Here is a 26721-nt window from a genome sequence, read left to right as displayed (position 1 = left end):
CATATCAAATTCAAAGATGTATTATTATTTCAGGACCATCTTCTGGATTTTTCATTATTTAAATATGAGAAATTGTAGTGATTTGTACTGAACAGCAAAAAAAAAAAAATTCTTTTTTAATGAATCTTTAAGTTGGTGCTAAAATTTGAGAATTGTGAAAAGGATCTTTTTCTATATTTGCAGTGTTGGAGCTGCATGAAAAGCTTCTCCTCACATGACAAAGCATGACTCTCAATCCAATGTACATTAGAACCAAAAAAAGCAAAAATTAGAGTATCTGTGCTGAATTACTGCAGCTTTGTGTACATGTAGGCAAGGTGCATCTTTGGCTTAAGATAACACAGCAGCCCTATTGAGTGCTCTGTGCAGTTGCACTTTATACAAATTCACTGCTCTGCAACGTAGCATGGAGCTCAACTGTATAATACTGAATTTGATGAGAATTGCTTCTTTTTGCTTGATGGAGCTGCTCTGTGGTTCTCTGAACAGTCTGGAAACATCTTAATAAATGGTTTGCTTTCAAGTATTTGCTTGTGAGTTGCAGATTAGCTACAAGCATTTAGTCAGTAACACAACAGATAATTCTTGGTGAATGCACGCCTTTCTATTTTCGGGTGGAGGTTGATACGCAACATTCTGCCTTGATTATGTATGTAAAGCACACCCTGAGGATTACAAACCTTTCTGCTTCAGGCATATGAATGTAGTAGTGGTGTAGACTAAATTCTATCTGCATTCAAATCATTTTGTGTTTATCAGCCTTTAAAAATAACTTTTGCATTCAAATAACCTTGTATTAAAGCATAGTTGGGCTCATGCTTTGCATAATGATGTCAAAGATAGCTGAGAGCAAGCCAAGTCAAAAGCTTTTAGTAAGCTTCCACTGTAACAGTTTTGGAGAATAGAATAAGAATTTGGTACATATTAAGTACTTCTTTGAAAAAGCTGTTCTTATAAGCAGTTGAAGTATGGCTTATTTGTCCTACTTCGTATGGCTAAAGAAATTAATCCTACCTTAACTGTTGTTTCAAGTGTTCATGACACAATTGCTGCAAAAGATTATTGTACTGAATAGATTTATTATCAAGTATTTTCCCCTGTGAGGGTAGGTGCAAGAAGAACAAATATGAAGCAAAGCAAGACAGGCCACTTTCAGGGCGTTTAAAAAAGCAGTGTTGAAATCTATTCAGGTGTAGTGGCTCTTGATAGCTTAGCTTTTAAATGCTAGCAGAAATGGGCAAAACACTAGCAATTAAAATTGAACGTGACAGCAATTCATTTGGTTTGGCTTGATCACTATAATATGTTTGCTTATTCTATAAGAAAAAGATAGAGGTAACTAAAGGCTTTGAAGTTCAGCATTGTAATTGTTTATTTCCATTTTTCTCTTTCACAGAGATGAATTTAATATTAAAGTTCTTCAGGCTTTTGTTGAACTCCATGAGTTTGCTGATCTCAATCTTGTACAAGCCTTACGGTGAGTAAAGTCTTTCTGTTTTTCTTCCTGCATTAAATTGCACATTCATAGGAGTCACTGCGTTCTGCTTGTCAGAAAGCTGATGTAACACAGCATGACTCTGTACCTCACTAGGCAGCTTAGCAGAGGCGGTTCTGTTTTAGCACCTCCAATTGTTTGTAGCTGTGCCTTTTTGGTGTGTCTGCCAAATGCGAACATTTGAAGACAATTTGATATCTCAGCACAGAGATGGGTTGAAACAAAGCCCCAGCCAAACAGATCATTTTCTTTGCTGTCCCCTTCTTCGTCCGTTTCTTCCACTTGTTCCTATGGGTGCAAGAGCACTGCAGGCCAGAATTACTGCTTATGTGCAGTTGCACAGAGGTAGACTTTGGTACAAGCAGTTTCTTCCTACTTTATTCATATTTACCTGTCACGTGAAGAAAAAAAATTAAAGTGTAATATTTTTTTTTTCCTTTGGTGTGTAAACTGTTTTTCTCTGAGATGGTAGCATGGAGTTACCTTGTGAAGCATGCAGTGTTGCTTATGGAAATCCACAATTAATCCAGGAAATTAAGGTGAAATACACTTCTGCCAGTCTCATTGCTTCAAGTGACTCCCCTGACAATAGATAAATAGAAATGTTCATGTGATCTTTGTTTCTGGTGCAGCACCTTGTGATGTGGAGTCAGAGCAGCTTTGCTACGGTTGAGTGATGTGGTGATGTTAGCCTGAGCTGCCTGAGGCATAAGCTAAGGCTCTGGCTGATGCAGATTTTCTGGAAGGCTTCATATCCCTATCTCTTTTACTCAGTTTAACTTTAGGCTCCATTTTATTCTACCTTAGCAGCTGCTACTATTAAATGTTTGTATTTTGGTAGCTTACAAAATTCGTGATCTGGGTTGGAACCTTGTACAAGGTGAGTAAAAGACACTATAACCAAGTTAAGGATGGCCTGTGACTCTTTGATATGAAGTCCTAAAATGGAAACTTAACAGGAGCCAGTGGGTATTATATTGGCACCCACTGTACAGGGAATATGGAATTTTTTTTTGCATGGCAGAGCATGTAACTTTGCTGGTCTAGGTCCTGTTTTAGTTTAGATGGTTGTTTTGCTAAAAAAGAAAAGAACAAGTGACTCGGTTAATTGGAACTTTTCAGTTTCACCACTTGCTGAAAGTGAATTTGTGAAGACTTCTGTCCTGTATGCATTCCAGTGTACCTATATATAGAAACAGTAAGCTAGGAGAGTAAAAATTCTATGTCAGTTCATGCTGATCTCCTGCATATGTTACAAAATTACTGAGATGATATTGTCAGTCTTTCTTCTTAAGCTCTGGATCTGATCTTTGTAGGGCAACTTACACTTGACAGGCAGCACTTCTCTCCATGCACCGGTGTTTCTCTTGTAGTTGTTTTCATTTTTTAATGTTTAATTAATTCATTTAAAGATAAGTGTTGCTGTACTCCTTCCTTCTCTCCCTGAGCAGAAATATTTTATCTCCTGTTTCTTTCTACATTGTAAGTAAAGTCTAGCTGAGTGCTTATTGCTCTTAGTAGACAGGAATCCCAGGGAGGATTGAACTGTTTTTTTTCCTCTGTAGTATTCTCATGGAAAAATGGGATGCATACAGAAAATTGTTTACTAGTCCTGAAAAAAGAGAGTCTCAGAATATGAACTGCCATATTACCTTGCCTGATAGCATGCAGTGTTGCTGGCTGAATTTCTGGGTTAGCCATCTGTGCATGTTGCTTTATGATAGCTCCTGACTTGTTTGTTGAGAAATGGACACCGTATTTCTAGGACATTTTATATCCACATTGCTGGGTTTTGTTTCTGATTATTAGCAATAGATGCTTAATATGTAAATATTGGAATGAGCCTAACAATGATTCTTCTTTTCTGTAGGCAGTTTCTGTGGAGCTTCAGACTCCCAGGAGAGGCTCAGAAAATTGATCGTATGATGGAAGCTTTTGCTTCACGCTATTGCCTTTGTAACCCAGGAGTTTTTCAGTCTACAGGTTAGTTATAAGTGATATTAGAATGTTAATGTGCTTCTGTATCTGGTGCAAGGAAACAGTGGCTAATTTGAAAGTTCAAAATAAAATAATACGTAGAATAATCATTTCCTGAGAACTGTGAAAATGCTGCTGTCTGATTTTATGTTTCACATCTGGAAAGTAGAAGCTGATGGTCAGTATTCATTTCCACTTACTAAACTCTGCCATTAATATGTAAACCAATTTGAGCATAAGACACACTTTAGAAATGTCACCAGGCTGTTTTGGCTGTGTGTAGCTGAAATGCTGAATCACAGCCTGAACCAGTGATTGACACCTGGTGGAAGGCAGGGCCACCCAGGGGAGCTCAGGTACCTACAACAGACCTGAGGGAGCGGAAGGGTTGGAGCCAGGATCCACCCCTTCCCAGGCCTCGTGTAAGGGTTAGCAGTGGAGATGAGGGTATCTTGCTGGAGATCCCTGCCTACCAGAAGCCTTCCAGAGGGTAAGCAATTTTCCTTCCTTTGTTTCTGTGTTCACAGCTGCTGCATTTGGGCTTGTTCTCATTTGCTGCTTCCGAAGATTGTGCCACTTTGCTATACTTTCCATCACATTGTAGTATTACAGCATTGCACTGGGTGTTTGAGAACTAGGATTCTAGTGTTAGATATCTCACTATCTCCCTACTGGGTCCAGGAGAATCTCATGAGGATCAGCAAAGCCAAGTGCAGCATCTTACACCTGGGTTGTAGCCATCCCCATTATCAGTGCAAGCAGTGGGATGAAAGGATGAGCTCCTGAGGAAAAGGGCTTGTGAGTTCTGGGGGATGGTAAGCTGGGCATGAGCCAGCAAAGTGCCTTGCAGCCCAGAAAGCCAATCATATCCTGGGCTGCATCCAAAGAATCTTGGCCAGCAGGTCAGGGAAGGTGATCTGCTCTTCTGCTCTGCACTGGTGAGACTCCACCTGGAGTACTGTGTCCAGATCTTGAGTCCTCACTGCAGGAGAGACATGGGTCTATTGGAGCACATCCAGGGAGTGCCACAGAAATGCTCCAGGGGATGGAACACCTCCCTACAAGGACAGGCTGAGAGAGCTGGGGCTGTTCAGCACACAGAAAAGAAGGCTCTGGGGAGATCTGAGAGTGGCCTTTCAGTATCTAAAGGGGAGCTGCGGGAAAGAAGGGGGCAAACTCTTCAGCAGGGTCTGTTGTGACAGCATGAGGGAAAATGGTTTCAAACTGAAAGAGGGGAGATTTAGATTGTGTAGCTACATATTACATACAAAGTCACCTGCTTTTCCCTTAGGAGAACTGTATTTTTTCTTTATAGCAATCTGCTTATCAAAGACTTACCTCCGTTAGAAATGCAGCTCAGTTTTCTATTGAATTACATCCTCTAGAAGTACTTAGGCCATAAAAAGCCAACAGAGCTCTCCCATCCTGCACAGAAGGGCATAGTGTCTTAGCACTGCTGGTCTGTTCAGTTATGTGCATGCGGAGCTTCCTTCTGGTCACCTGATTCGAGGGTAAGAAAGTAGGCAAGGAAAAGGTTAATGTGAAGAAGGTCAGCAACAGCTACAGAGGGAAATCCTTACTGAAAACAAAATACAGAAGATGCAAACACGTCTTTTCTTAATGTAGCAGAGAGATTTCCATCCTCTATTTTCTTATGCATGATCTTGTTTGAATTCTGGGAGAGCTTTCTACAGTCACAACCACATCAAGAGGCATGATAAGATCTCTTTTGTTATCCTTTGATATTGGCACCTTTGTATGCCAAGAAATTGAGTCAAATGTTATTTTCAGTTTTATTTACATGCAGTTCGAGTATTATTTTGAAGAGACTGTTCTTCCTCTGGGTGTCTGTGGTAAAACTTTGGAGGCACTTTGAATTGATGTCTGATGGACCAAGCCTGTATTGCATCTACTGCAGACATAGAAAAGTAACTCATTTTTCCACTCTGGTTTCAGATACGTGCTATGTGCTGTCGTTTGCAATCATCATGTTAAATACCAGCCTGCACAACCACAATGTCAGAGATAAGCCAACAGTAGAGAGGTTTATTTCTATGAACCGTGGAATTAATGAAGGTGGAGACCTTCCAGAAGAATTATTACGGGTAAGTGAAAATGGGGAAGGTAAGGGGCTGCTTTTTGTTTTTTAATAGGAAACTTAATACATATGCAACAGTTTTCAGACTGATTTCTCAAGGGAAGTAAAAAACAAACAAACAAACATTTTCTGCCATGCAGAACCAATTGAGAGACTGAAAGAACCATCCATTGATATCCATGGTCTCTTTCAGTTAGTTGTCTCTAATCTTGATCTTATGTTGAGAAGAGATTGCATTGGAAGTCCTCTGTATGTCTCTCAGTAGTATCCTTGTGACAGTGTTCTTATGGAATTGGCTTCTTATGGAAAGAATTCTATTTCTAGATAAGTCAGAGAAAGTAGGAAAAATAGTTAAATAATAATGAAAAAATGACTGTTTTGTTACTGCTTTTCTATTCTTCCCACATATGGTGTGGAGTTTCCTCCTCTCCCCTGAGCTAACAGTAAAGCTATTTACTTCTCTAACACAGTGTGATGATCTGAAGTATTTTCTAAAAACCCAGATTTGTTTGGCAACAGTTAGGCTAAATTATAACGATTTGAGAAGCTGAAACTTCTGAAATACTGAGTTCTGAAATAAAAATGTATTTGTTGGGAAGTACTTATAAAGTCTAGAGAGAGAGTTTATAGAGAAAGTAATTTAAAAGCAAACTTACTCAGAGAAGTGAACAACAATTGGGAATGGATGGTCCAGAAATTTTTGGCAGTATTTCCTTTGCTTTTTGTACAAAGAAACTGAGAAGCAGTAGGACATTGTTGTACTTTCTGATGGACGTTACTAACGAGGTCTTTTTCCTCTTTTTTTATTCTTCTAGAATTTATATGAAAGTATTAAGAATGAGCCATTTAAAATTCCAGAGGATGATGGAAATGATCTAACGCATACATTTTTTAATCCAGATAGAGAAGGTTGGCTGCTGAAATTAGGTGAGTTCCGAGAGCAGCCTGGCTGCTGTGTCTGTTCGTTGTTTGTGTGTCTGCTGCTCCTGTGTCCAGCTGCTTCCTTATCAATGTAAAACGGTTCACACTGTAATTTACACTTAAAAATGTGTAAGCCAAAATAAGTAACTCCTTTACAACTGAAGGTTGTTACTCCTTATTTCACGTATACAAACCAGCAATCTTTTTTCAGACTTTGGAGTTTTGTTTCTGGTATCTGAGAACTGAAAACTCAGCAACAGAAAGGAAACTCGGTGTGGTGCCGTGTGCCGTGATGGATAGATAACAGCCAAACCTCCGTGTAGTCACTGCACAGAACTCATGTCAAATTTCAGCTCAGTTTTCTGTGTGCAAAAACAGGATTTCTTGTCAGAGAGTTATTTTTGTGTGTCTTTATTTTTCCATATTATTTGTGAGTTTCTCTTGGTTTGGTTTTGGCTATGATTTTTTAATGAGTGGTTTAAATGTGCCTTCTTGTTTTCCTTATGGCCTATGACCTATCACCTTTCTGTTCTGTGACTGGCTGTCTCTGCTTATTCTGCATTAGGAGGTACGTATCTGATTGCTTTCCAGTGCCCTCTTGTTCAGTTGCTCATTCTTTTATTTTCTTCCTCCTCCCTCCTCTGTTTTCTTTTTCTTTTTTTTTTTGTCGTTTTCTTTTAGTTTTCTTAGTTATTTTTTCTTAAATTTATTGTAGCATTTTGCTTTTTCACTCGGTGTCACTAACAGTATCATCAGAGGTATTCTGTCCACAAAGGCTGGCATGAGTGTCTAGCTCATGTGCAAGTGTCTTCTGCAAAAGAAGGTGTTTAAGCGGAAAGCAGAAAAAGAGACGACTTCACTGCATTCACTGAAGAATATAACTAGAAGAACAATTTTGACCAAGAGAAAAACATTTTGTGCTCTTATAATGAAGATCCAGCGTGATTTTGTTACTTGTACATCTGTACATTAGAATTTTGGAAAAACCTGATTGCATTGGAACTTCACATACATCACAGCTGCTCTTCTTCCTGCGTATTTTCTTTTGTAAACATCCTACTGAGCAAGCCAAATACATTCTTAAATTAGTGTGAAGTTTAGGGGGGCTGGAACCTTTGGTGATTTGCAGTCCCCTGGCACTGCGCTGTGTTACGGCCTCAGTTAAACAAACGAATCCCATCAGCTTTACTTGTGCTCAGGGACTCTTCTCCTCTGTAAGGCAGTAAAATTTGTCTTTTTCATTTGCTTTTTTTCCCGATGCAATAAATCTCTTTTCTACAAAGCCAGTAGTGACACACTCCATTGGAGCCAGTGTTAGGCCACTTGAACTTACTAAAGAAGAGGGCACTTCACACTTGGAGAATGGTGACTGCAGTGTGAAGAGGGATCCGCGCTTGGGGTGAGAGGTGGGCTGTGCACTGTGGTGAAAGTTGAGCAAGGGAGAGCCGTGGGCTCTCTGCTGGTGTTTGGAAACCAGCAGTTGTGCTACTGCTGGAAGGACACATGAGCAGCTATTTGTAAATTGTTCAGGTGCTCTGCAACGTCTGGTTTTGACCTCTCCACTATAGAGAGACTCTTTGTCTAACTGCAAAAAAGAGCAGAGCTGATTCCTTGCTCATTTTGGCATGCAGTGGCTGAGCTGCTACAGTTTCAAAGACGACTTTGCAGGTTTTCTCCATGTTATAGTATGAGGCAATAGCTATCTCAGCTGAAAAGCTTTTAAGACAAAGTAGAAAAAAATGCTTGTTCTGGAGGTTGGGAATAAACTGTCTGAATACAGTGAAAACTGCACATTTATATCCGTTCACTCGTAAGTTTATGCACACACAGTATAAATAGGAGTGCTGTGTATGTAGAGGAGTACCAGCCATACACCATGGAAGAAGTTGTCAACAGAACACATATGAGAGATCTACATAAATAAATATGTAGAAGGAACAAAGAAATGGAACAAAAAAGAGTGGCTGAGCGCTGCCAGGTGCTTCTGTAGAAGTGATCTCTGGCTCTGGCTTTGAGCACGGTGTGATGAGAGGCAGCACATGGAAACCCAGCAGCAAACATGTGGATGGGACTACAAGCTGCAGCCTGGCCTCGCAGCAGCAGGTTATCTGAATAGGGTGCACACAGATGCACTTTGCTGGGTTGTGTGCATTGACCAGAAATAAACAGTGCTTTTTTTCTTCTTTCTTTGTTTTTCTCTCCCTTGAGTTTCCTGCTTGCTAGGAGGTTTAAACAGTGAGGGGGTGCTGCCTTCATCCACACTGTCTGCATTGCTACAGACCATCTGCAGTCCTTTCTGTTGGGAAACATTCTGAAATTGATGGAGATTGTATTCCAGGCTGTGAGTTTAAGTGCTCCACTGTATTAATATTTGCTGAAGAGTTTTTTTAATATATAAAACAATGAAGATGAGCCTTTAAATCCAGAGTCTCTCAAGTCCTTATTTTGTACTTCTTACTGCTTCTCTTCCCATTTGGCTCCTTGTGCCAACTCACCATGTTGATTATTCTTTGGGCAGGAGATGGATGTTGTCAGTCTTTGATATGTCATACAGTTTGCTTCTCCTAAAGACTTCCCTAGCTCTGGAGCCTGGCATTGTGCTTTAGAAAGCCATGTTTCAAAAATGCTTGCTTTCGTGAAGCTTCCTGCTCTGAATTCAGTTCAGCTGTGGCTCAGTGCAAATTCAAGCACCAGACTGGGTGTTGGGCAGCACCTCTGGTTTTAGCTAGCTAGACTCAGCCAGTTGCTTTTCTGTCGGTGGTTTTAATAAGCCTATGTTGTGAACTACTGGAGAGAGTCCTGTGGAGAGCCACAAAGATGATGAGAGTCCTGGAGCATCTCTTTTAGGAGGAAAGGCTGAGACACCTGAGGCTGTTGAGCTTGGAGAAGACCAACAGGGGATCTTACCAACTAGAGGATGGGTGTCACATGGATGGGGACAGATTCTTTTTGGTAGTGCCCAGCAACAGGGAGGGCATTTCTGTGTCTGAAATGGCTTCAGCTGGCAAGCAGCTTGGTGTGTGTGATTTCCTCTGGGGAAAGGAAAGCTGTGATGTTGCTCTTCTGAACAGGACAGGAAGCGACTCCAGCCTGACACGAGATGTGAACTTCGGCTGCCCATCAGGTGGTTGCTCATCCTGGTGCCTCACTGCCTGCTGTGCCTGTGGTGTTTGTTGCAGTGCTTCTGTCCTTGGGAGGATGGCTCTGCTTTTCTCAAATCCAACGGGGGAGCAGCAGTCAGGAAGCTGAGGGCCTTCCTGAGTGTGGGTTTTATTTCTGGTACCTTGCTGTGCTCTTATGTCACCCAGAGCTGGAAAAAAATTATTCCTGTGTTGGGTTATGTAGGCAAAGAAGATCTGTATCCCTCTTTGTCTGCACTTGGCCTTGTTATGGCCTTTACGTGTAGTTCCCTTAGAATTCTGCCAACAAGATGATACACTGCTTTATTTTGTTATTTAAGATGTCTTTGCATTTTAATTTATCAACTGGATCTTTGAGAAGTACATCCTCTGCATCTGTCCATTTCTGTAAAGCTTTATGGATTCATACGCTGATTGCCTTGGTCCTCTTCTGATAAATGAGGCCTTCTTAGCTGTAATCTTTAAAAGGCTGGAATAAGGCAGGGAGCACAGCACTAAGCAGTGTGATGTTTTGTGAGCCTGCAGCAATCTTGGCCAAGAAAAATAACATTTTGTTATCAATAGTTCCTACACATTAATCTTGTGCGCTGTGTTTGTGGTCAGTACAGCCTTATCAACCAGCTTCCTGCTTTTAGCCCACGGTAAGGGCAGATTAAATGCACGTTGTACAGGGATGCCTGCAACCATGATGAGTGCAGATCAGATTGCCTTTCAAGTTTATTAAAGAGTTTCTGTTCTGCTGGACAGCTGCAGCTGAGTATTGGGGTAGAGATACAGGCTTATATTTGAGAACGGTTGATCGTTTTGGAAGAAAAAAGTCCTGCTTCGATGCCTTTTTTATGGAAGAGTAACGCATTGCTTGGTGGAAAAGGCACCTGTGCTCTTGTTATGGCACTCAGCTGAGCTGCAGAACCTGGCTGGCTGAGAGGGATGGGAGCAGCAGTTAACAGTGCAGTGACCCTTGGACTGCATGAAAAACGTGGTGGTAGAGTGAAAGGATGGACTGCCCTGGCAGTCAGCTTGACTTGGCTGCTGCTTTTTCATTGATCCAGAAGTGAATCAGGGTGTGGTTTGTTGGCTTTCTGTTCCCAGACCGAATACCTGGTGCTGCTTGAACCAGCTCTCAGTCAAGCAATGGGAATTTCTGTAGTGACTTACGTGCCAGTTTGAGTGTTTCTACAGTGCCTTATTTAAGGACCTGTCACAGTGGTTGTACTCAAATGCCACCAGTTCTTCCCTCACTGTCTCCAGTTCACTCAACCATCCATTCTGTCACAGCTTTTGCATCTTGCACTATTTTGCCTTCTCTTATTTCACCACACCTGCTTGCAGATTAATTTTTTCTTGAGATGTGTGTGTGTGTAGTGGAAGCATAAAATCTGAGTCCTCTGGATGCTGCAGTGTTTGCACTGCGTTATCCTGAGGTCCTAAAACCGACTGAACGGAAGGTGGAGCATGCAGCAGGACTTGGTCTGCACTGCAAATACTTGTCTATGGATCTAAAACAAAACGAGATCCCCAGAACTGCTTTTTAACTTCAGTACTGAAATCCAGAGTATCAACAAAATTCCCACTATCTGAAGAAGAGCAGTTGGCTAAAAAATTCTTTCTTAAATTTGTTTATGACTTTAAATAAATGGGGAACCTTGTGTGTATTCACAGAACTATTTTGTGCAAGGGTGTTCAGTAGGAAAACCAATTATTTGGAGACAGTAGGAATAATGAGAGTGACTGATTGCTGGATGGATGATGCACAGGTGGAGCCTCAATCCTGAAGTCGTTTAGCTATGGTGGAACTCGGCCTGTATGTTTGTCACATGGGAGTTCTTTATTTACTTCCTCTTCCCTGGAAATGATTCTTGAAAGTTTCACTTATGGGATAATGGAGTGGTTCTTAGGCAGAACAGGGGATGGAAGGACTGACAGCAATGTGTGTTCCTGCAAGGAGCTGATCCACGCAGCGGGACATCAGCAGGCGTGAGTGAGCAGTGCAGCAGCTGCTGCTGTGGGGAAATGATGGCATTTCTGGAGCAGGAGCTGTGCCTTCTGTCAGATGTACTCAGGGGCACGTCTCCCATTAGGAGAACAATAAATTATTGAAAGTGAGTACAAGCACTTTGGTGTAGGATTTCTGCATTTGCTCCTTGTTGTTGACTCATCAGATTTGTTCTGCTTGCAAGCAGCAGTGTTTATAAGCACTTAACACACTGGATGCTAAATGCAGAACTACAGAGAGGTTCATAATCACGTGTGAAGTCACAAGTGGAAGGAAGGTGATAAAATGTCCTGAATTTTACTGAGGAGACCCCATCCTTGTGAAAAGGCAGGCTGTGGGCAGGGCTGGCCCCGTGGTTGGAGCCCAGTTCCTGCTTTGCTGCTTTCCCATAGCAGCACTGGCTCTGCATTTCTGAGGGCTGTACAGCAGTAGTATCAGGGCTCTGCTGAGCCCTTGGGTTTGGGTGAAACCTGAGAGAGTGTACAGACTCCTGCCATAATGCTTTTGTGCACCATAGTTAATGCTGACTCAGGAGCTTTGTACAAGTTACAGAAATGTTCCTAACCTCAGCTCATCTGTGCCTGATCCATCTGCAATTAAGCAATTAAAATATATATTGGAAAAACAAACAAAACTCAATTGCTTTCTTCTTATCACTTGCTGAAGCCCTGACAGTGACGTGTTCAACTTATCAATGCCTTTTGGTTATAGGGGGAAGAGTAAAAACATGGAAACGAAGGTGGTTCATTTTGACTGATAACTGCCTGTATTACTTTGAATACACCACTGTGAGTATACACTGCTGCGAGCTTCCTTTATTCTCTGGGTATGGCAAGGAATAATCAGGCAGTATTTTCTTTTTTTTTTTTTTTAGGACAAAGAACCTAGAGGGATTATTCCATTAGAAAATCTTAGCATAAGAGAAGTTGAAGACCCTAGAAAACCAGTAAGATACCCTCGTTATCATTTTTTCAGTGAATAAGTAAAACATTTGGAACTGAGATTGTAGTAAATGAATTTGTTTCTGGGTTGTTTGTTTTGCTTTGTTTTTAACATATTTTTCCATTCCTGCCCTTCAGAACTGCTTTGAGCTCTATAATCCCAGTCATAAAGGCCAAGTGATTAAAGCCTGTAAAACTGAAGCTGATGGCAGAGTGGTGGAAGGCAACCACGTAGTGTACAGAATATCTGCTCCCACTCCAGAAGAAAAAGAAGAGTGGATTAAGTCCATCAAGTGAGTTCAGAGTTTTAAATATCTTTCAGAAATGAAGCGTAAGCTCCTTTTCTGAATAAGATATGAAGAGACCTTGCATTTTAACTTGTTTAAAGAGTTCTGATTCGGCAATATCCTCTGGGATTAAGGTCAGGATCTTTGGGGTGGATGAGTCAGGCTGTCTGGTCCTAAGTACCATAGCAGGTTCTAACTCAAATGAAGAAAATGTTTTGTTTTTTTTTAAAATTGAATCTTTTCAGCAAATGTAAAGCCTTTTGAGAACCAACCCTAACCCTGATTTTATGCTGTTCTTCTTGTGTTTGGTGACAGCTATCTTGAGCTTGTTCACAGTGCGGCTCAGAACTTTTATAATTTGAATTCAACTTGAGGTTTATATAGCAGACCCAAACTTAAAGGAACAAGTTATGTTCAAGTTATGTTCAAGATGGAAGTATGAACTCTTTAACAAATTATAGCTAAGCACCCTCTGTTTATAAACAAATACTTCTGATGGTCAGAGGAACCGCAGCTCCTCCCTGGGAGTGGAGGGCAGCGCTGAGCTCTGCTCCCTGGCACAGTGACAGGGCGCAGTGAATGGCACGGAGCTGTCAGGAGCGGTGGATGGGGGGCAGGGGAAGGTGCCCACCAGAAGGCAGTGGGCATGGACCAGGCCAACAAAGGTGGTGTGCACAGCCCCGTGCTGCCAGCGCTCACAAAGTGTTTGGACACCGCTCCCCGACATGGGGTTTGGATTTTGGATCGTCCTGGGTGGAGCTGAGAGTTGGACTCAGTGGTCCTTGTGGGTCCCTTCCAACGTGAGCTGTGCTGTGATTGTAGGTCAGCAATCCGTTATCTTATTAGAAGTGGGGAGCCAGCCAAAGGGAAGAGAGAACAAATTTCAGTTTCCAAAAGCAGAGAACTGTTAACCAAACTGACAATTCGTGTTGTTTCTTCTAGAGCAAGTATCAGCAGGGACCCCTTTTACGACATGCTGGCGACAAGGAAACGAAGAATTGCAAACAAGAAATAGGACTTGATGGGTAGCATGGATACCTGCATCCACTTCTACATGGGCTATAATGGAGTGTAATGTAAACCTTGGGCAAACTAAAGGAAGACAGTAACTGTACATTTATATATATATATATATAAAATTATATATATATAATGTGTGCATGTATATATACATATATACACACACACTTTACTATGACATAAAATCTCGGCAAGACCTTTCAGCGTAGTTATTGGCATATAATTTGAAGTAAGCTTCAAATCCCAGAGGATAATTTTCTTGGAACTTAATTTAACTGACGACATGGAAGCTTTGTTTCCACTTGTGTTAGTTGTAACTACAGTTGGCGTGGACTGGGAGGGAAAGAATGGTAAAATATCCTATACCTGCTTCTTGAGCTCAGTGCCCATAAATGGGAAAAGCATTTGAAGTACTTCTTTCTCAGTAAAATGCAACACTAAAAACTGGAGTAGAGGGCAGCCTGGCACTTTTCTGTAGGCAGGAAACCCACAATCTCAGTTTTCAAGTCTTATGTCTTGCAGTAAATGAAGCTTTCATTTAGAGCACATGATCCACCTTCTAGAAGCAGTTTTTCTTCTTTGGAAGTGCAGCTCAGTGTCAGACAGGCAGCTACATCATTAACCAGTTGTGCCAAAGGGTTGGAGTGAATGCACTGAAACACAGGCAGGTCCCACCAGCAAAGGCCTGTCTGCAGCCACAACACTGCATAGATGTGGTTTGGTATTTGCCAGAAGGCAAAAACTCTTTCCAGTCTGCTCACACGATAAGCGGTGAGAGTTAATGACTGGTTTAATCTGCTTTTTCTGTAGTAACATCCTTCCTATGTTTTAGATATATTGTAGTTTAACTAACAGTATTAAAGGAATAAGGTGACAGAGCGTGCACGAGTTGCAAGGGTTCAGGCTTTGCATGTGAAAACAGCCTGAAATAATAATTTCACATGCACTTAATGTTTTTAAAGGGAGAAAAGCCAGGCTAGTGTATTCTTCCTGTAAGATACAGCCCTAGTAGGTGAGCAAGCAGCACTGATTCATTCCTTTGCTTGATAACAAACTTTGAACATACAAAGAATTTAAATATTTTCATTACATTCTTAGAAGATATTTGTTTCAGACTTGCACTTCAGTAGCTGAAGTTGAAAACACGAGTAGATATCCCTCTTTTTACCTCAAGAACGCAACCTGACTGCAGTCAGCCCCTGCACAGTTTCTTACAACGTATGGAAGCTGGTCAGGGTCTCGTGCTGAGGCGCGTTCTGTCACAACACTTCCTGGTGGCAGTGCACATAACATTCTTGAGGTGCAGCCCCTCACTGCACAGCGAGGGCAGGAAGTTTCTTTGGATCCTACTACTTCCAGCAGTGCTTTCATTTTTCCTGTCTTGTCGACCCTGAGCCATGTCTGCTGTGCCAATGGTGAGCCAGTGTGATGCCAAAGCAGTTTTGCTTCTTGGATACACAACAGGGAATTCTGCTGTAACACTAAGTTACCTTTTTCAAATCTCATTTTACCCTTAAAGTGCTGTTTGATTTGTGGTTGCTGTCTTACAGATTTGCATTGCTTTGCGCAGGGTTTCAGCCTGTGACTGTTCTGCTTTCTTGCATGCTTCAGAACAAGGCTGAAACAGACTGGGGTCACCCTTCCCCAGAGCGTGTGGAACTGCAGGCTGCTTGGATGAATGCTCAGATCTGAGTGAGAAGCAAAACTCAGCCAAAGGAGGTAGAATCCCAATACTTATTATTAGTAAGTATCACTGTGGGCTATCTTTGTTTAATGAAAGCCATTTGAACTCTATGGAAACAAATGAAGTTGTAGATGCTGTGTCTGCAAAGCAGCTGCTAGAAGACTTGAGTCTTCTGCTGCACAACTTCGCCTTCTCCTTTGAAGCCATGCACTCCCCAGCTGCAGCTCTGGATGAGATTTGTCACAGGAGCCAGTGAGTGCAAAGGTAAAACACAGCAAAGTCTATGCCCGGAGAAATATGAGATTACCAAAACACTTATAAGCCATGAAGCACTTTTTTTAAAATTGATTCTTATCTTCTGAGATATCATCTGCAAGAAAGTGTATTTATTTAACCAGATGAGGAAGTCTGCTGATAAGCATGAAGGAAATGCCTTGAGAGTTCATTTGCTGTACTTAGCTGGAAGTTCTTATATCCTGCACAAGTAATTATTCACAGTAACAGCTATCTGAGGATACTATAGCAGGAAATATAGTATTTTGTAGCATTAAAATGTGAGATCTAAAACAGCTACTTGCGGTGCTCAATATAGCTATTTAATTTACCAAAGCTAATGGAATGTCTTTCTTGTTTGTAATGATATTTGATTTTAAATGGTGGTTGTTTTATTTGTAACAGTATTAACACGGAGTGAAACTGGCCCAGAATTTCCACTGGTCACGAGGCCAGTAAAACAAAGTGGCTTGTGAAAGTTCAGGCCAAGTTCAGGTACTATCCATGAGGGTAAAGAAAAATCTCTCAACCTTTCCCTTCCCGATTGGGCCTCAAGTCCAGGTGTAGCTTAGCACAGCGAGCTGCTCTGTGGCCTAAAGCAATACCTGCTAGCGTTTGGCCGTGCTGAGGAAAAGTCCCCTGGGAATAACAGCCTTCTCCCTTCCTGTTGCACTGAAAGCTGTGTAATTGTTCAGCTCTTTGGTTTTACCATTGCCTTCTGAAACTGCAGGAGCTAGCAAGAGCCACTACTGCTTCTGCCACAAGTATGGCTTCTCTAATATCCAAACCTTGTGGCCATTACCTTCAGCCACGGTGCCAGTGCAGTCTGGGGAGAGAACTGTACACAACACTTAAGCTCAGCTGGACTGACTTAAATTTTACAATACTCTGACAAAGTAAGTTCTACACTGCTTAACATCTTGAACAGTTTTAAACCGGTACAAAACAACCTTTATAACCCAAGCAGCATTTATAATGCTTCATATATAAAAACAATACATATTTTTTAAAGTTTATTACATATCTATGTAGATATGCTTGCTGGAAAAGCTGGGTCTGTTGTAGACCAAATGCTACAAATGAAGACTTGTGGCTTACCAGTTTCTTTTCTATATTTTCTTGGAAAATGTTTCTAGTTAGAGTATAAATATAAGATGTAAATTCTGTACAGATATGTATTGATATAAGCATTACTTGGTGTACACAAGTAATTTGCATGACAAATACTCCGTATCAATCATTGTTAAAAATGTAATGTTCTGTGTAAATCCACTGCAATATTAACGTTGTCATTTATCATTAAGACCTTTTGCTTAAACCTGGACATTCTCAAAAATAAAGTGTGAAACTATATGCTGTTGTAGAGCTCCTCATTTAGCAGAGCTGAGTGTTAATTGGTCAGATTTGTGTGTAGAGATGGAGTCAATTTATAGCATGGATGATAACTGCTCCTGTAAGCACCCTTCTTAACACACCAGACAACTTATTCAGATGAAACCGTAATTAAGGCAGGTTCCCTGCTCACGTGCAGTAAGAGCAGTCATTCCCTCTGAACAGCTGCACTTCAGTGGGAGGTGACTCCAGAGTCAGACTGGAACTCCCCAGAGGAGCTCTGCTATGCTCACCTCACGAGCACAGCCAGTGAAGTTCCTGTGTTGCACACAAGACCAGAGGCTGTCCAAAAGGAAAGTGCTAAGGAGAGCTGACAGATGCCTGGCTGCTGCAGGAGGAGGGGGATCTGAGAGATCAAAGTGGCCATTAATTTTTATTTCTTTATTCAATTAAGATTACATTTGTTTAAAGACCTAAAAGCCCTGCATTGTCATGAAAGGGAATTACTGATTAAAGAAAAGAATAATTAAGATGCTGATTTTGATAACGCTGAGTGGTTGGTTTCAGAGGTTAAAGCCTGGATTTGATGGAGAGCTTTTTTAGTACAGCAAGTCTCGTCCTTGTTGGCTCTCTTTATAGTGAGGTGATGGTGCTGATTGGTAGTTTGCATCTGAAAGGAAAAGGGAAGCACTGTCATCCCTGTTCTGAGATGCAACATGTAACTGGTTCAGCAGTTCTAGGTCAGTCACAAAGCTGCGCACAGTTGACCTGTGATCCCAGACCGAGCTGACTGAGGTGGCTTCCAAGAGCCTCACAGTAAACGTGCCTGTATTTCAGTGCTATGCTAACTAACAGTAGAGAACAGGAGGACAAAACTACCTGCTTTAACAGCAAACGGCAAACAAACCTGAAGGTTTGCTTGGACAACATCCTTGTTCTGTGAATGATCTTGTGGTCAAACTGACTGAGTAATAGCCACGACAGCAGAAGCTTTTACAAACTTGCTAGAGAGAACACATAGGAGTGAAGGAAATGAAGTGCTCCTCCCACCAATCTGGATTTTCCTCAAATCACAGACAATCCTGCTTAAGAGACCCCTCTTTCCCCTCCCCCCACCCCTTTCCTCTTAAACACTGACCACCACAAGGAGTAATGAGGAAATACCACCCACTCTTCCTTGACAAAATGCAATTGCTTTGCACAGCCCCCTTTGCCCTGCCTGCGGGGTACCACTGTCACATCTCTCAAGGGACATCTCTTTCACTGGCACAGCCCAATAACCTGAATGCCCTGGCTGCTGCAGTGGGATGCAAGACTTCCACTTTCCTGCTGCACTTCTACCTGGCTTTGAAAAACGAAAGGAGTTCGCCATCTGCTGGCCACAGAACTCACAGCGTGTCGGAGCAGATGCACGCGGCTCCTGAGTACAATCAGATTAAGTACAATCAGGATGCCTCTGTCATGAATATCATGAAAAAACTGGATTTAGAGCAGTGATATTTTTAAGTCCTCGGTCCAGTCCTTAATTTTTTCTGAGGAAAGGGATACATACACTATCCAAGTTTATACAAGGACTTGTGAACAATCAGCTTCCTCCCCAAATTGTATTTTCAGATTAAAACTTCTGGTCGTCCATATCTGAAAACGCGAACATGTCCTTTGATGATCATATTTCATTCAGAAACTATTTCAGTAACAATGTCTGTTTCTGGAATGTGTGCAACTGAATAAAATTGCCATAACCTCATCAAGAACAGCGAGCAGATGTGATTCTAACAATGTGGACCCAATCTCTGTCGGAACTCAGATCACCAGTATCTTTCCTATCCTCACTTGATCAACCTAATGACAGAGCCCCCATGCAGATCACATTCTATAGCTAAGTTAGAAACAAGGAACAAGAGGAAGACATGAGAAACACTCAGAAAAGAATTGCTGATGATGCTGGAACCCTTGCTTACTTGTAGCACCTTTGATGTTTATCTTCAGGCTTTTTGGCTTTCTTAGGTTTTCTACTTTTTTCCCCCTCTTCAGTCTTTCTCCATTTCTGTTCTGGTTCACACTCACTTTTTTTCCTTGATTGCTTTCTTTTCCTGGTTCTTTGTTCCTAGGAGGAGGTCCTCATCAATGATGTGCATCCTTCTTGCTGGAAAGTGATACAGAACACGTGCATTAGGCTACAACCTGCACAGCAGTCTCCCTACACTGACTGCCCCTTTTAGTACAGTAACACATCACTGTAATCTCTCCTCTTTTCCAAATTAACCAGCTGCAGGTAACAAATACACAGCGATTTGTGCAGTGCAGCAGGTTAAGGATAATTATGGAAGCTAATGCATGACATCATGAATTTCAGGGAAGACAGAACTGAATTATACAACTAACACCATTCTCCTAGGACAGAAAGAAAAAAACTTGGAAGAAAAAAGTAAGTGACAAGAAAGTAACTACAGTCTCCACAGATATTACTGTTTACCATTTCCTGATATCTAGAAGTAGGCACGCATCCTGACCAAGAACTGCTGACATATCTGTTCAGGGAAGCTCATTACCAAGGGAGTGGTGAGGTGCTGGAACAGCTACCCAGAGAGGCTGTGGATGCCTTGTGGTTTCAAGGCCAGGTTGGATGGGGCCCTGGGCAGCCTGGGCTGGTATTAAATGGGGAGGTTGGCGGCCCTGCATGAGGGGTTTGGAACCTGATGAGCCTTGAGGTCCCTTCCAACAAAGCCACTCTGTGATACCTGAGTAATTTTTGCACCTGCAAAAGCTGCAGATCTTTTCAGTGATACTGATACCATCTTTTAAAGTCAGTTTATGTTTGCTTAAAGGCCTTCTAAACACTGAGATGCCATGTAAGGAAATTAACAATTAAAAAAAATAATAAAGTTGCTGATTTTATACTGAATCCTAAAAAATGTTGGATCAAAACCAACCAGAAGTAATCACAGGAAATGCTGTTCCTCAGTGGTTTTGCTAACATTTGGCATCAGCAGTTTTTAATTGGAACCTTATCTGGACGAAGTGCAACAAAAACCTTTCACATCTCATTGTTCAAAACCATCAGCAATTAAAGGGACCCTCAATTGTTTTTGTTTTGTTTGTTTGTAAAGCCTTCTTGCTGTTTAACTCATGAGAACAGAGATAAATACCCCCCTCACTTCCTCTTTCCAGCCCATTCCCACATCTAATAATGCACAATTCTGATCTGTCACATAGAACAAAGTTAAGCCAAGCATTTACTGTGCCAGCAGCCACCAACCCAGCAGAATCCTGTAACAAGCAATACAAATCCACAGAAAAAGGAAACTGTTTTTAATCTCTTAACATTGATGAGACAGAAACATGTCTTGTTTATGAAGAGCATAAGGTACTTCACAGTACTGAGAAACTGATGTTATTCAGAGCAGTCCACATTTTCCTCCAACAACTTCACACAGCAGATCTGAAGAATTCACACTACACTGACTAAAATAATTACACAAATCTCATTTTCCCAGGGGAGCAAATGCACTCTCATGCAGAAGAACCCGAAGCTACGTCCAATGACAGCTAAGGAAAAAGTCCCTACAGAGTTACTTAAGAAGCACATTCTCATCTTAGGAACTGCTTTGAAGTTTTAGGTCTAGCTGTGCCCACCAGAGGGCAGAGCATTCAAATGTCCCGACTCAACACAGAATTTCACTGCTGACAACTTTATCATTAATTAGAATAACAACTCAGATGGGGAAAAAACCCAAACACAACAGTTGTTGTATCACCAGAAATATAAATGAGGCTCCCTGAGATCTACCAAGTTACGACACGACTTTGCAGCACTCTTCAATAAGCTACTTGAGATTAAAAAAAATACAAATAAAAGCCTCAGAATCAGGAAGAGAGTAAGGTTTGTGAGTGTAACAAGGGAGACTTGGTGGGGAGAAAGCAGAAGGGGAGGGACACAGAACCCTAAATTTCCCTTTCAGTTCACCTGCAGGTGTGATGCCAGTCTCAGCAGAGACGTGTGCTTGCACCCTGCACACCGACACAGCTCCCTCTGTGCTCCCAGTGCTCAGGTGCCTGATGCAGGCCAAGTAACCCGAGGGATGCCTCCAGTTTAGCACCAACTTTTGTTCATTTGTGCAACCTAAATTTTGTCCCTGTGGAAATTCTTCCTCAACAGTGAGTTTCACTTCTTTTCATTCTGAATATCCTGACTGCATTTCTTCCAGTACTTTCTTATCTCATTCAAGATCACATAAGAAAATAAATAATTCTGAATATGAAATGAATAAAATCGTACTCCTGCATTGCTTCTTGCTCACTTTCCATCTGATTTATCCTTTCTGCTGCTTGCTCAGCACAGTATAACCTGAACAATACTCTCTTAAAGGCTTATCTTATTTCCTCCTACTTTGTAGAAGGAAGTAGTAGTATATCAAGGAACTTCCTCAGGAGTTACACTTCTCAGACACCATTTTGTTCCAACTTCTCTTCCTCTGAGTATCTGGACTCACAGCCATAGATAACTTCAATAAAAGAAAATACTGCTGTCACCTTTACACCTACCTTAGAATTTCAAGATCATTATTGTAGGCATTTCAACTCACCTGGATAGTTGCTTCCAGGAATCTCCCTAAAAATGCAAAGATGAAAAGGACAGTGATGCTTTTAAAAACAAACACCACAAAACAAAACAGCCCCCACTGGCTATCCTGCAAACAGTACCTTCTTTGAACTATGCTATTTACAGACTACAGATTGTTATATAATGGCAAAAGTGACCCAGAAAACAAGCACTAATACACACACATGTACTCCCATGTGTGCTAATGAACACCAGGTGGCATTACCTGCCTCATTTACTGCCTTTACCCAACAGTAGGTGGCTGGGACATTGCAATCCGGGTAGTAACTTCCAGGCAGAAAGTGCTCTCAAAGCTGATACGAACTCATCAACATAAGAATATGAAATGCAGAGCCAAATTTTGTTGAAACCTGAACGTTGAGCATTCAGTTGCTGCTGTGTTAAACAGATGCAGATGGCTGGGCAGCCAGAAGACTGAAGCCAGGCAGGCAGTGCTGCTGCTTTACATTTTCCCACTGCAATTGCTGGGGATTACAGGCTTAGTTGCCAACAAAATGCTACTAGAACTGAAATGCACATACAAGCAAACACATTTAAGAGGAGAAATAATTCTCTATTCAGCTTATTTTATGCATCATTTTTGGACACATTTTTTAGACCAAATGAGGTCTCTGTGGGGAAAGCACTAAAAAGCAGAGAAAAGACATGAGTTAAGTCTTTAAATATGTAAACATACTAAAGAGAAGGAAGTATAAGAGACCAAACTACAAAAAGGAAGAGTTAGGTTGGACACTGTGAATGAGGCTTAAGGGCTGGGTTAGTCACAGCTCTTAACAGCCACCTAAGAGCATGAGAACAAGGGAGAATCTCAGTCACTGATATCCGTATTTTTCTAAAAATTCCTCCCTGTCAAAAGTGCTTCACCAGTTCTGACCCAGATCCCCTGAACTTGAGTAATAATGCTCTTCTTTTCCTCCTAAATTAGACATGAAGAAAGAACCTTACATCTTTAGTTCAGTTTATTTCAGACAAATTTGAACTAAAGATGCTGAACTATGTTTTACACAGCTTTTTGATAGCAACGTAAATAAATCTGATCCTATTTTTCCATTAAGAGATTCCCCACTGCTCAGTGCAAGAACAGATTGCATTACCTGTTACTTGTTGATTTCCATCCTTGTAAGTACTTACCAAAATTTAACTGGATTTTATCTCCCTTTCAGCTTGAGACTTTCCTGAATGGTAAATTCCAGCCCTGAAGAAGGAAGAACCTTTTTAACAATTCAAAATAAAACAGCTATCTGCACAGCAATAGTAGGGAATAGTAGGGAAAGCAGTCAGTGCTGATGAGTTAGGGTTCTGATGATGAATGTAAGGAAGCACACCTAGTATAAAATGACAGCTTTTCACACAGAAACACCTGGGGCCGCAGTCATCAGTACGACAGGAAATCAAAATCTATCAGAAGATACCAGACACCACAACATCAGCTACCTAAAAATATTTAAAAAATCCTTGTCAGTAACAAAATTGCTTCTTCAAAAGCATGAATACACTTAAAAGATGACAGACTTTTTCCAGGTGAGGTTAAGTACAAGTCAGCTTCTTTGTGAAAGCAGCACATCAGATTTGAACCCATGCAGGGATGTTGCTGACTTTTTCTCCAGAACTGCTACCAAGCTGTTCAATGCATTCTGGAGAAACTGACCTCTTACCAGGGAAGTGCCCCAACCCACAAGAGGCCTAAGACAGAAATGAAACAGCCAAAAAAAAAAAAAAAAAAAAAAAACAACCAACCCAAAAAACTACACAGAAAAAAAAGCACTTGTCATTGTCTTGTTTTACTACTGGTTGATTTTTCCCTTATCAACATAGATATTGTTAGAAGAGGAAAAACTCTTTGTGACTGCTTACCAGTTTCATATTCTCCCTGCGTGTCTTTAGAATCCATTCTCAGAAGTCAGAAACCAAACCATGAAATGTATGCCTGCATCAAAATGAGGTTAAATGAAGTTAAATGTTTATTAACATTTTTATTGATTAGTTATAAAGTTGTACTGCTGTACAGTTAGAATGGAGCTGAAATGGCTCCTACAGTTGTTCACAGAGACCAAACAAGCAGCTGGGCTCACATGGGTATGCTGCTTTTAGGCACTAACATTAATTGGTTTTTCACAGTTAGCTTGGTACAGCTTGCATGGACTTTATGAACATCCTCATGCTCTGCTCAGAGCTGAAGCCAGAGCATGTGATGCTGACTTGGCTTTACCTATTTATCATACATAAACCGCTGAGTAAATAAACCCTCATTTCATCAAAGCCAGAACATAATTTACTGCATTGCAATGGTAAGAACTGAGTAAAATTTAGTATCATCACCACATCATCTCATAACTGCAATCTGGAATGCACTTACATTTGCACTTAGCAATTGCACAGCTGTCTGAAGGTGAGGGCCACAGGTGATACAAGCACTGAGCCTTAAACACAAGATCCTTTACTATTTCTCAAATTAGGCCTCTCAAGATTGGTTTTCACCTGCACAGTCAGGCAGTGGGTGATGTGTTTCAGTAGCGGTGACAGAGGTGTGAAAGACAAGCCATATTCTGGACAGCTGTTATGCCACAAAATGAGGAGCACCTCTATCAGCTCATCCAAGTGAACTGACTGATGGTGGTGACCATATTGAAAACCAGCGTTTTGTAGCTAAGAATTTGCTCTTTCGGAAGGTGTTGTTATGCTCTGTCGTAGCTTCCATGGAAATAAATAGGAGGCATTACTTTCAGAGCAACCTACTTGGTACCTACTACACACCTTTAGCATCTCCAGCTGTACAAGTTCACAGATATTTCTGCACAGAGCACAAAATTCTTACGCCCCAAAACTTGGTAGCAAAGTTGATGTTTTGAGCATTTATCCCAGGCTGAGAAAATTCAAAAAGCACACGGCCTCACATTTTGGCCAGGTGAGTTCCTCAGCATTCAGGCAAGCTCAGATTTGTTTCAGTTACGGCTGCTAATGCAGTGTGCACTTCCAGGAATCTCCTCCTCAGGGTCCCAACAACCAAGCTCTAGAACAACATCCCAGCTCTGAGCCCCAGCTCTGCAAGGCAGGGCTCGAGGAGTTGTGTAACTCCTCTATGTACACTGACACACAACAGCAACACAGCCCTGCACACACCCCCAGTTTACTGCTCAACTTGAGACACGAGATGCGAAAAAGGGAAAATTCACAGTACTCAACAAGGCCCTGCAGCACCAAACAGCTCCCTCACAAAGACACCCTGCAGCAGCCAGCACAGCTTTCCCTCCACCTGCAAGCAAACTCAGCTGCAGTCACAGCGATCATTACAAGCTCCTTCTTCAGAAGTTCAACGTTCAGCTTCTTTTGCTTTGAGTTCCCAGGAAAGCACTTCTAAAGTGAACCGTTAGAAGAACATCCTGTCTTGGCTTCAAAACCTGAAGTTACTAAGTGTCTACTAATGTCAATGCAAATCTTCTTGAAGCACTTTTTCAGTTAAGAGGTGGATCTCTGATCAACAGCCAAGCAACATTCATAACTTCATAATGATGAAATACGGAAGGCTTCCCAGGGAGCTAGAACTAGCACCTGTATGTTTTTAGTGAGATCAAGCACTATGATACAGGGTTTTTGCTCCTGCTTCCAGGATTTTACTATCTAGTTAGAAAGCATAAGACGAGCTCACTTACAACAAGTTTCAGGCTTCTGACCTGAGAAGCGTTTAAATAGAAAAGCATCTATCACTGGATAAAAGAAAATGGTTGCCAGCCAGTATGTGACCAGATATATTTTTTTTAATGACTACAGTATTCCACAAGAGAATCCTCCCCAGCACTAACCCAAAGTACAAAATTGTGTCAAAATCCTGTATACACGCTTTGGCATTTCCATCAGCAAAGCCTCACAACAAAGGACTTCCATTGTACAACTGCACCCAACAGGGCCTGGTCTGGAATACTGAACTCAAGGATGGAATTGCATCCCTCTAAAATCCAGCCCTTAGTCTGTAAAGATCTCTCTTAAAGATCTATTTAAGAGGTAGTGCTTAATTTCAGAAGGAAAGATGCAAACTCTGAGCCTGACTTCTCCCTCTTGTACGCTCCACAGGTAACAGGTTTGAAACCGTGAGCACTGAGAACGGCTCAACGCTCCGCATAAAAACAAACAGAAACAAATTACACTTCAAATCTTCCAGGCAGAGCTCAGGGGATGACTCTGTGCAGCTCCTCCACCTCCAGGCTCCACATCTCCTCATGCACCGGGTTTTCGGAAAGATCCGTCATCTTTATTGCTCGGAGCACCGGCTCGGGGCTGCACGACCTCACCACTCCCATCACCATCACGTACTTCCCTAAAAGAACACGGAAGAAATTCAGCTAACCCCTACGTCTTCATTTTACGAGCGGGAGGAGAACCGAGGCGCCCGCGGAAGCGCTACCTGCATCGAGGCACGGCCGCCCGCGGGGCACGTCCTCCACCCCTAGCACGGTGAAGGGGCCGCTGCCGTCCCGCAGCCGTGCCGAGCCGCCGCCTCCGCGCTCCACCTGCAGCACGGTGCCCTGCATCCACACGGCCCGCACGCACAGCGGCGCCCGGCCTGCCGCCGTCCGGTCCAGCCACCACGTCCCGCCGGCGTCGCGCGCCGCGCCCCGCAGCTGCGCGGCCAGCACCTTCAGCGGCGGGCACGGCGCCTCCCCCGCCATAGCACCGCCGAGAGAAAAAGGGCGGGAAAAGGCGCCGCGCCGCCGGAAGGCAGCACTGCGGCTGCGCGCCCGGCTCCGCTGCAAATGGCGTGAGCGCTGTGTCACGTGGCGTCCCGGGCCGTCCTACGCAGAGCCGCCACGCGCTGCTGGGGCGGCTTATCGGGTTGGGTTCCTTCCGCGCCTCGAGTTCCCTGAATGCCGGGAAATGAAACGGCAGCAAAGCAATCGCTCGTGTAAATGCTGGGTCGGGGGCTTGGATGGAGAAAGGC

At 42.2% G+C, this 26721-nt stretch overlaps 1 protein-coding gene across 7 annotated transcripts; it reads right to left on the bottom strand.

The window, feature by feature from the left end:
• Positions 1-1076: 1076 nt before the first annotated feature.
• On the bottom strand, positions 1077-26467 carry RMI2 (RecQ mediated genome instability 2). Of its 7 annotated transcripts, none has more exons than XR_006170435.1 (9): positions 25929-25954; positions 23643-23715; positions 22883-22983; positions 21751-21776; positions 19126-19310; positions 6227-17834; positions 4811-4972; positions 1979-2077; positions 1077-1886 (listed from the first exon to the last, which is right to left on the bottom strand). XR_006170435.1 is itself a non-coding variant. In XM_042828087.1 (2 exons), exons 1-2 carry the CDS (start codon positions 26450-26452, stop codon positions 25952-25954), a joined length of 414 nt encoding a protein of 137 aa, XP_042684021.1. In that variant the 3' UTR covers positions 25511-25951. The 7 variants fall into 7 exon arrangements, 1 of the variants encoding a protein (XP_042684021.1); XR_006170436.1 differs by having other exon boundaries at positions 19232-19310; positions 22920-22983; XR_006170432.1 differs by having other exon boundaries at positions 21751-22983.
• Between the last annotated feature and the right edge of the window lie 254 nt (positions 26468-26721).

The sequence above is a fragment of the Centrocercus urophasianus genome, unplaced genomic scaffold, assembly GCF_019232065.1.
Source record: "Centrocercus urophasianus isolate 14NV4802_14NV808 unplaced genomic scaffold, USGS_Curo_1.0 seq_29, whole genome shotgun sequence".
In the NCBI taxonomy this organism is placed as follows: domain Eukaryota; kingdom Metazoa; phylum Chordata; class Aves; order Galliformes; family Phasianidae; genus Centrocercus; species Centrocercus urophasianus.
The sequence above is the reverse complement of the archived record's forward strand: the minus strand, read 5'-3'. Positions and strand labels throughout refer to the sequence as shown.